The 10,506-nt window shown below is 58.2% G+C and overlaps 1 protein-coding gene across 1 annotated transcript; it reads left to right on the forward strand.

Moving 5' to 3' along the window:
• Window positions 1-7,016: 7,016 nt before the first annotated feature.
• BTG2 (BTG anti-proliferation factor 2) lies at window positions 7,017-9,930 on the forward strand. The gene is made up of 2 exons (XM_035347056.1): window positions 7,017-7,244; window positions 8,166-9,930. The coding sequence occupies exons 1-2, from the start codon at window positions 7,094-7,096 to the stop codon at window positions 8,504-8,506; spliced, it is 492 nt and encodes a 163-aa protein (XP_035202947.1). The 5' UTR covers window positions 7,017-7,093; the 3' UTR covers window positions 8,507-9,930.
• Window positions 9,931-10,506: the final 576 nt, after the last annotated feature.

Raw genomic sequence — 10,506 nt, forward strand, 5'->3', positions numbered from 1 at the left:
ACGCTAATGCTTTGAAGTCTGCATGGGACAGGCTCGAACTCTTCAGCCTTATGGGAAAACACAGGTCTTCCCAGAAAGATCCCATTTCTCCTTGACGCTGTATGTCCTATGGAACCCTTCAGCAAAGGACTGAGTGGTGGTAGCTCAGGTCCCTGACGCTGCAATAGAAACCACTTTAATCTGTAACCGTCTCCTTCTCTTCTCAAGTGTGGGTAAACCAGCTGCTCTCTGTGGGCTTTCAGAAAACAGCCCCAAGCCCCGCAGAGACTCCCCACCCGGTGCCGAGACGTCAGGCGGCTCCGAACAGGGACGGTAAATTCACTTAGCGGCTGCTACAGCAACGGGGCCTTCGGTGCTCCTGCCCTTGTTTTGCTGCCGACGATTGGGGTTGCTATGGCGCTGCGAGGCACGTTATCCCGCATTAATGCTTTATAAGCAATAAACGCAGATTTCGGCAACGCGCTGCTCTGGCAGCTCGTCGCAGCGTAGCTCCCCGGCCGAGCCGGAGTTTGGCAGACGAGCCGCGTTCTCACCACTTAAAAAATCCCGCCTCGTGGTTTCAGCCAGAGGGTTTTTCTGAACTTCTCATTTCTAAGAAAAGAAAAATCCCTTTTTCGTAGCACGGGCACGTTGGAGTGAAATGTGAAAGCCCTATATATAGCCCTCCGGCCTGCCCTAGAAGGAGAGGTGTGAGATAGCCCCAGCAGGGAGCTTTGCCTGGAAAGCTCTGGGGAACACAGGCGCTGCAGCACTGGGGCCTGCAGCTCACAGGAGGAGCCCCATGTCTCGCCTTTGTGGCTTTGAGCAAGACCCAGCATCATTTAGGGCTCCGTTTCCAGCCCCCATGGCTGCCTGCCCCTCCTTAGAGCCTAAACCCCAGTTCGTCTGGTCGTGTTGAGGAGGATTTGGCTCCTGCATCCCGTGGCGTTGGAGGGTTCGCCACCGGTTGCTGCAGTATTTACCTATCCCCAGCTACAGGGAGGGAAATCATGTTTTGACTGGAGCTAGTGTGTGTTCGGGGACTTTCTGGGGCAGACACACCCCGGGGTGCTGCAATAAGGGGTGCTGTGCACACACCCGTGTCTCACACGAGCTGTTCACCTTGCTGCGCTGCGGGGATGTGGCAGCGCCAAGGGCTGCTGGAGGGCAGAGGGGGGCAGCGGGACGCTGCCGTCCTCCCAGAGCCCCACTGATCCTTGCTCCATTTCTGAGAGCAAGCCAGGGCTCTGAACTCATTTTTATCTCGGGAACTAACAAGCCCGTTCCAGGCTTTACAGCTGGAAACTTTCTCTGGACCTGCCCGTGCAAAGTCCTCTGTCCCCACCCTGCTCTGGGCCTGCCGCCGCGCTGAGCGCCCTGCTGGACCTCTTCTCTTGCCCCCTTCAGCCCCCTCCAGCTTTGTTTGACAGGAACAGAGGTAGGCGGAGGCAGTGGCATCCTGCAAAGAGGATGTGGAAAAAAACAATAACCAAATGCAGAGAACAGGAAACCATCTGTGAAATCAGCGTGAGGTCATCGACATACCTTCCCCGACATGGCAGCTTCGGGAGGAACTATTGTCTGAGGCTTCTCCTCCAGCCAGTAAGGTCGGGCTTTGAGCAAATGTCTCCTTGCACAAGGCTCTGTCAACATGGGTTCAGCGAGAAGCTAGTGAGGCCAAGGAGAAAGCCTCCAGAGTGCACTTAAAGCAGCTGGAGCCAGCGAGTGCTCAGCACCATTGGAAAACTAGGCCCAAAGTCCTCAGAAATTCGAAGAAAAAGCAATTACTGTGGTTGCAGCTCCCTCGAGTGCGGCAATGTTTGCTTCCTAAAATACTCCCGAACAGATGTGACATTCGCAGCAGGTCAGATAGGTTGTTTTCCATGAGGAAACAACGGCCTGCAATAAAGAGGGAGGCTCAGAGGGAGGTTGTTCTGAGGAAGGCGTCTCCTGGGTCGCTGCGGGCAGTCGCCGAAGCCGCTGGCTCGTGCTACAGAAGCTGCTGTGCTCAAACGCTGGAGGGCATCCAGCCCTCAGCCCCCATACCCTCTGCGGATGAGGCAGAGGGGAATATTTAGCATCCTGAGAGCCTGCAAACGGAGCTGCCCCAACATGCCCAGAGCATGTCTCCGCATGTCCCGTCCACGCTGCAGATGCTGGTGAAGGGAGGGCGGCTGGTTACAAGCGGCACAGGCAGGCCCAGCACAGGACCAAAACGCATTCAGGCCCCAAAATAGGGGGCAGGGGGCATGGCACAGTGCACGCTGTGGAGGCACGAGGGCTGGTGAGCTTCCAGGAGCTTGGCCTGGCGAGAAGATGCTCGGCGCTTCTCCTGGCTGGGCTCTGGGCTGCCAGGAACCCGTGCGTGCTGCAGAACCAGGGGCCAACCCAGGGAGCGAACAGGTTAAAGAGGCTTTGTTGTCTGTCCCTATCGTTCCCCCTCTCCGATGCGTTTCACACGGTTCGCTCAGTCTTATTTCACAACCGCGTGTTTTGAAAGGACTTATTAGCTCTAAGTGTAGGCTGGGCATCAGACTCTTGCTTTATTGTTTACCCTGCCTGCTAGGCCTGTTTCTGGGGTCAGACCCGGGTTACCAATTACAGCCCTGATTAAACACACCAGCCCTGCTTACCCCTGGGCTTTTTTTCCCCTTAAATTCCCAGTGACTGCGCTTACCCGGTGCTAGCAACCAGGTGGCTGCTGGCAGCACCATCCCGATGTCTGCGCCTTCTCCGGCAGAGCCAGATAATGAGATCTGAACGGGGCCAGTACATCTATTATTTTTACAGTTCAGAACAGAGACTTCCCCCCCCCCCCCCCCCCAAACATGAAGCCAGCCCTCGCCTTCCCAAATCCACCCAGCTAACCTTAAAATCCTTCCCAAACACTCGGGTAATTGGGAGGGACCCAGCCGGGAGAAGTGACAGCTAATTTAGCAAGCCGTGGGACACGTCTAATCGGGAGGATTTAAAACGTTAATTCCATGGGTAACTATTTCGCTGCTGATAACGGGGGGCGCGGATTCGTGACTGTATGACTGGCGGCTGACCCGAAGGGTATTCCCAAGCCGGGTTTTGTGTCGGATGCCTCAGGAACTTCAGCCCACCGTGGTGAGAAAGGTGCCCCCTCCAAAACTACCAGCTCAAAGCGGAGCGTGGGAACAGCTTCCTTTTAGGTGTACACAAACACCCGGAGCTGCTGACTCCTGCAAAGCCCAAGTCCCCGTGAGCAGCTCGGTCTGGCCGTGCTGAGTTTTAACCCTTGATTGAAAGCCAAACGCTCCCCTTTTATTGTAAAGCTTCCAGCTCAACTGGTTTCGAACCTCCTTTGGATAAACAGAGCGTTTGGAAGCCTATCTGAACGCCTCATTCCTGCCCAACCAGTCCCAAAGCTGGTCTGGCCGATCGCTATGGCGAGGTTTATTGTTTTGGTGTGTTGTTTTTTTTTTTTTTTTTTAAATTGAAATCTAAATGCTCTCAGCCATTTCCAGCTAAACACAGGGCGGAAACTAATCTAGCCAGAATGACATTAAAGCCGCTCTGACTTCGCTTTTTAAAATGAATTTTATTTTCTAATTGTTTGTTTACTCTCCGGCTCCTCAAAGCAGTTGGAAGGCGTGCGTTAGGCCTCCTGCCCCGTCTTTAAGCCTGCCCGTCTCGTTGTACCAGGGCCAGAAGTTATGGGCACGTAACCCGCTTAGAGGCCCTTGAGCTCCACAGGAAATCTCTTATTGGAAGGGCTTAACGAAGACAATCTGATCTGGGGGAGCTGGGCCTGTGTCGGCCCATAGGAACACGCAAGACAAAGGCCCTAAGCTGCGAGGAGGGCCCCTGTGATTAGGAACAAATGGAGGACCTGAATTCGGAGGATGGTGCCACGCTTACTTCATCCACTTGCCGAGCAGGGGGGACCAGGGGAACCTGCTGGCCGAGGCCACATCAGCAGCAGCACTGGGCGAGCTCTGTTAGTCCTACTGGCGAGCACACCGCGCCTGCTCTCAGTGCTGTTCTTGGCAGGCTGGAGGACAGGACACCTCTTACTGCCGTTGTCGTCCGGTGACTCAGGTCTGGACGATGCCATCCAAGTGCTTTTTAACGCGATCCTTCTGTTGGCCGGGGGCACAGCCCCTTTTTCCCTGCTCCCTGCTCGCTCAGTCGGGTTGCCAGCTCTGCTCGGGCCTCCTGGGCTTTGCCACGGCAGAAAAGTCGCGGGTTTGGTCTCACTTTGCCTTTTCCCGGTGCATTTATACGAAGGTGTCTTCTGCACTGATGGCTTTGTTTGCTTCCTAATTTTACACCGGTGATGACCGTGCCCACACGCTCCGAGGGCGTTTGCTGGCTGGCAGCACAGGTGTGTTGAAAGCAATAAAGCTCTGCGCGGACGGGCTCGCGCTGTGTGTTTATGCAGCCTCTTCCAGGGGCCCCCGGCTGCTGCTGCGGCACAAATCACCTCCCCCCCGCATTGTGCCGTGCTCCGAGCTTCGCATGGACCCGTGCGCTCTTTCATGTGTGTTGCTGACTTAAAAAAAAAAAAAAAAAAGTCCTTAGACTTTAATCCTTGGGTTTATTTCAAAGCTTACAAAGACAAATCTGGTTTATAGCAAGAGATTTGCCTGGTTCCTTGTGCTTTGCGGATGAATGGAGCGGCAGATGGAGCGGGGAGGGAGGACCCGGGGACCCCTTGGCTCTATCTTCTTGCTGGCTTGACCCTACTTCTGTGCTGCTGCCTTTCTTTTGAGCTGTGCAGAACAAGAATTGGGGTCAGAACAGACCTCTGCTTGGCACTACCTTTTATATCGACATCTTCTATGATTTCAAAAGCTATTTTCCTACTCTTTTCTCCCATTTGTGGGCTACACACTGCTACCTAGCCATCCCCTCGTGCTTTAGGTGCGAGGTTCCAAGCACAGCGCCTGCACGGAGGAACAACAGAGGTGTCAATAAAATGAACTGCAGACTCTGGAAGCAAAAAGCCCCAAAAAATCCAGTTGGAGTCATGGAAAACAATTGGGGTTTGGAGACCTGCTGTGCTAAGAGGTGCCCCACAAACTCCCCTCTGCTGAGTGCTCTCAGATGGCTCTTGCCAAAAGCGGGGTGCCCAGGTGGGCCAGGACCCCGCGGGGTCCCATGACAGCCGCAGTGGGGTGGGGGCAGGCGGTGTGCCTGGGGCCGTGTGCTCCTCCTGCACCTTCTGGGGAGCAAACACGGTGCCGCGATGGGAGCAGCATTTGGGAACCTGGGCTGGCAGGGCATCAGCTCCTCAGGCAGTGGCAGTGGCAGTCTCCAGCTGCACCCGCTGCCAGATGAGGCCCTGGGCATCGAACCCCTTCTCAGTGGGGGCTGCACCAGATCTGCGCCCTCAGATCCTCCCCCGGTGCACAGGGAGAGGTGTGGGGCTGCCAGACGATGGCTCACAACAACCCCAGCCCTCTGCCAGGGAACGTTCATTCAGAAAACCCATCCTGTTTTGATACTAACTCTCTCAGGGCTGATCAAAGCGGAGGCAAGAACGCAGCCTGGCCTCCTACAGCTGCTGTAGCTTCGGGCCAGTTTCACAGAGGCTGGGCTGCCTTTATCCCGGGCAGCGGGGCCGGCAGCGGGGCCAGCCGCTGCAGCTCCCCGTTTTGTAGTGGCTTTCGGGTGCTGCTTGCGCCTTGCTGAGCGGCAGGGCCATGCTCTGCTCGCACCGCTTCTCCTCTCCCGCTGGGCTGGATGCAGGCACCCGAGGACGCTTGCTTCAGGTCCCTGCCTGCCTCGGCTTGCTCGCCCCGCTCCGTGACGGGACACGTCCAGGCGCTGCAGCCACCTCCTCCTGCTCTCCTGGGGCCCTCGCTGCTCGCCTCAAACGCTCCCTGGGCAGGAGGACAAAGGCGGGTGCCGTAGTGTCCCCCTGTCCCTTAGGTGGCTGCCTGGAAAGGCTTTGGCCTTGCCCAGAACCCGGTGATGAGGGCACAAGGACGTACGATGCGTCTCGGGGGACTTTTGGCGATGGAAACCTGCCCGTGTGCCCCTGGGGAGGTGCAGTGTGCGGGGCGGCAGCACCCGGCTGTGCTGGAGGCAAGGGGGCAGAGGGGACGGAGGTGGGGGCTGTCACAGGTGGCTGAGCCGGGGTGTCCCAGCACAGAAGTGGCACCAAGAGAACTCCGGTGATGAGCCAGTGACTTGGGGACCGCCAGGACCCCTCGTGCCAGGCCCGTCCCACGGTGCCACCGGGCTCTAGGGCTGTGGGGATCCCTTTGTGGGGGTGACCTGAGCCTTGGGATCCGTGTCCACATCCATGAGGGCACCCGATGGTGGGCAGGGGGCCTGGCACTGGTGGTCCCACTCCCCCAGGCTGTGGGGTTGGGGGTTGGGGTCCCACACAGCACCCAGCACCCAGCACCCTGCTCCATGGGGTGCAGAGCACCTAAGGGTGCCTGGCACCCAAGGGGAGCCTGTCACCACCTCCCCCAGCACCACGAAGGACACCGGGACCCGGGGTCCCCTGCACCGCTCGGGGCAGCCCGGGGGGGCCCTGCCCGACCCCTTTCCTCCTTGGGACCCCCCAAAAAAACCCTCCTGGTGCCCAGGGGCTGGGGGGGAAGGGGGCTCTGCTTGGGGCGGGGGGGGGCGGCGGGGGCCGATCCTGGTCCCGATCCCGATCCCGGTCCCGGTCCCAGTCCTGGTCTCGATCCCGATCCCGGTCCCGATCCCTTCCTCCCCCCCGTCCCCCTCTTACCCCCCCCCCCCGCCCCCTGCTGACTGCCCCCCTTCCCTCCGCCCCCCCCCGTGCTGACGTCACTCCTTCCAGGGCGCTGAGCTCAGGCGCTATTTGCATACCGCCGCCCGCCTCGGCCAATGGGAGCCGCCGCGCCGATGACGCCTCCCCGCGCCGCTCTATATAAAGGCGGCACCGAACCCGCGGCCCCCGTGAACCGAGCCGGGACGAGCGGGGCCGGGACGGGCCGGGACCAACCGGGACCCCCGGGCCGGGCGGAGCCGAGCCGAGCCGGGCAAAGCCGAGCAGAACCGAGCCCGAACCCCCAAGCTGGGCTGATCTGAGCCGAACCGCCCCCCCCGGGCTGATCTGAGCCGAACCAGGACACCGGATTCCCTCCCCCTTTACCGGACAGCCATGAGCCCCCGGCGCGGTCCCTCTCGGCCCGAGATGCTGCCCGAGATCGCTGCCGCCGTCGGGTTCGTCTCCGGCCTCCTGCGGACGCGGGGCTGCGTCAGCGAGCAGCAACTGCAGGTCTTCGGCGGGGCGCTGCGGGAGGCGCTGGCAGGTGAGAGCCCCCCCGGCGAACTGAGCCTCCCCCCGGGACGATCCGACCCCCCCGCGACCCTTCTCCTCCTCAGGACTCGGAGCCCTCTCGGGGGTATTGCCCCGTGGCCGTCGCGTTGCTGCCCGGTGTCCCCTCCCCGGGGACAAGCACGGGCTGGCACCCATCCGTGTTCCTTGTCTGGCACCCGGCCGTGTGCCCCGTGGTGCTGGGTGCCTGTTTGCCTTACCTGGGTGCCCACCCGTGTCCCCTAGGGCACCCACCTGTGTCACTGTGAGGTCCTGGGTGACCAGCTGCTGCCTCCTGAACGATGAGGAGCTGGACCCCAGCTGAGGGTTTTTTCTCTTCCCCCAGTTGCATCCAGTAGCCTTGATCGGGATGGCCCCAAGCTGGTCTCTGTGCCTTATCCCTACCAGTGGTGCTCAGCCCTGTGTCGGTGGGGTTTCGGTGCCCCCCACGCACCCATCCGGTGCCCAGCACTAGCTGGGTGGTGGCCGCGTCCCCTCCCAGCCTAAGGCAGCCTTTGTGTTATCAGCCCTGAGACGGGATGGTTTGTTTGGTGCTGTGCTGAGATAAGGGGCAGCGACCTGCCCCAAAGTCACAGACTGACCCAGAGGCTGCTCCCCGACTGTGGTAGGGTGGTGCTGCTGGTATTGCCCCCACCCCAAGTGGCTTTGGGGTCCTGTCTGCCACCCCCACTGTTCTGCCAGGGGTTTTCGGACCCGAAGAGCAACACCCCTGTGCCTGGGAGCAAGCAGCAGCCAAACAGCAGAGCTCTCTGCCCTGGCCTCCCTGATGGAGGCAGCTGAAGGAGGACTCGGTTCCCTCTGCCTTTGTGGGACCCCCTTGGGACTGCAGCGGGACACAGACCTCACAGTGGCTGCACGCCCGCTCACCGCTCTCCCCCTCTCGCTTCCCTTGCAGAGCACTACAAACACCACTGGTTTCCCGAGAAACCCTTCAAAGGCTCCGGCTACCGCTGCATCCGCATCAACCACAAAATGGACCCCATTATCAGCAAGGCAGCGAGCCAGATCGGACTCAGCCTCCCGCAGCTCTACCAGCTCCTGCCCAGCGAGCTCACGCTCTGGGTGGACCCCTACGAGGTCTCGTACCGCATTGGGGAGGACGGCTCCATCTGTGTCTTGTACGAAGCGACCGCCACGAAACCCGGGAGCTCCTACGGGATGCTCACCTGTAAGAACCAGATGATGTTCGGTCGCACCAGCCCTTCCAAAAACTACATCATGACTGTCTCCAGCTAAATCCTCCTCATGTCCTTACACTGCCAAGACACGGGCTACTGTATACCTCACCTGAGGATCTATTTTTAAAATGAAGAGCTATTTATATTTTTTAAGAAAATCCAAGAAAATCCAAAATTAAAATATTGGGCACTGCTTCAGACAGGAGCAGTGCTTTCGGTGCCTTTTTTAAAGCTGTTGCAAGCTTATGAGTTTTTATTATGAAGCCGATATCTACCTAATTAGTGTTGGATGGCAATTGTCATGGGCTGGCTCTCTCACTTGGGCAGCTTGGAATGGAGGAAGAGGGGGAAGAGGCAGGCTGGGACGTGTGGCTGGTGTGGGGGAGATCTCACCTCCTCCCTGCCCTGGTCCCCAGCAGTGTTGTCACCAAGTGTTGTGATACTGCTAGGGAAGGGACAAGGGACATCTTTCCTTCACCAGTTTCACTTCCCAGCTCAGCTGATCTCTGGGGCCTGGATAAATCATAAGGGGGAACCTTGCCCTGAGGGCTCGGTAATGCTGGGGGCTCTGGGACCTCTCCTGCTCTTGCTTTTCTGGACCCACCCACTCTGAGTCCTGCAGCTCTGGGCTGCCCCCCCGGAGCACAAAGCGAGGGGCAGTGCATGGCTGGTCTCCAACCCCCCCATCTCCTGCCTGCTGCTGGGCTGAGGGGCCCTGGGGGTGTCCTCACCATGTGAAACACCTGAGGCAGAGATGTGGTGGTTGGGGAGCACCAGGCTGTGCCGTGGAGGTCCCCAGGATGAATACTGCAGACGCTGTGGTGGCACCGGAGTGCTCTTTGTTCCTGGTGCTCCCTGGTACCTGGCTGTCACCACAGCTGTCTGCACTGGGAGGGTGCTCCAGACCCTGAAATCAGCTCTGAATTACAAGGCCTGCCTGCTCTGGAGGGCTCAGACATCCTGCCCGTGGCCTCTTGCGCATAAAAATTGCCTAATCTGGTGCTGACGAGCTGCTGCGTCACTTCTCTGGAAGAGCTGAAGCAACTTGCCTTGTGCCCTAGAGGTTGGTGTCAGATCCTCTTTTGCCTTCTCTCCTAAAATCCCAAGGTATTGGGGATCTCTGCCCCCTGTGCTTGCTGCAGTTCCGAGGCTGGGGTGCTCAGGTGCTTTGGGGTCAGTGTTGCTTTTAAATTCCCACCTCCTCTTCCCTCTCTTCCTCCCCTGGGTGCTCAGCAGGAGGCTGCCCCTGGGAGCTGGCTCAGCTGAGACCTTGCTGGGGGCACCACCTGGTTCCGATCTCTTGGTACACAACTGTTTTGCACAATTAACGCCTGGTCCTGTGCTTTGCCCCCTCAAGCAGAACTCCTCGTGGAGTCCCAGCGGTACTTGTATTCAGGGAGACTTGCCTGAGCGTTGCTCAGGATTTGGCCCTTAAACTGCTCTGGCTACTACAGGCTGGGTGGGAACCAGCAGTGCTGCCCCCGGAACTTTTATCTACCTGCTGGGGAATGAGCCTTTACTGGGATGTTGTGTGTCCGTTGCCTTTTTCCTAACCAGCTGGTGTTCCTCCAGGGATCCTGGGAGAAGTGATTGAAAAACCAGGGCATTGACGTGGTTTGCTCTAACGAAACTTTCCCCGAGCTGTTTTGCAGCACGCTCTTACCTTCCTCTTCTCTTGACCCAGCAGCTGACTGGCATAACCAGAGTTGTTCTTTCCCAGCCTTTGATGAATCAAGTTCTCAGACAATTGTGCAATATATTTCAAAACCTTGAACGCTCTGGGAGAGGAAGGAAGCCTCCTGTCTGCCGCAGTTCTTAGCTTTGTTTTTAATATTAAAAATAGCATAGCTTCCCCAACTCAGACTGCTTTTCAGGTGGAAAAGTAAGTTCAGATTTCTGTAGCAGTTTCAAATTGCCATTTCCTGAACTGGAAAACCAGCCTCGATTGGTAACTCACCACTTGACATTTTAACAGGATCTGTTTGTCCCTGATCAGTAACAGGCGGCAGCTCTGAAGTTGCATCACTTCCCTCTGCATCACTCGAATCTCTCACATCT

Source organism: Oxyura jamaicensis, chromosome 26 (genome assembly GCF_011077185.1).
Source record: "Oxyura jamaicensis isolate SHBP4307 breed ruddy duck chromosome 26, BPBGC_Ojam_1.0, whole genome shotgun sequence".
NCBI lineage: Eukaryota > Metazoa > Chordata > Aves > Anseriformes > Anatidae > Oxyura > Oxyura jamaicensis.

Excerpts from the sequence above, each read along its gene's own strand:
- BTG2 (XM_035347056.1), top strand. The coding sequence starts at position 7,094 with ATGAGCCCCCGGCGCGGTCCCTCTCGGCCCGAGATGCTGCCCGAGATC. Across the intron at positions 7,245-8,165 it reads GCTGCGGGAGGCGCTGGCAG|AGCACTACAAACACCACTGG; the intron begins GTGAGAGCCCCC and ends CTTCCCTTGCAG.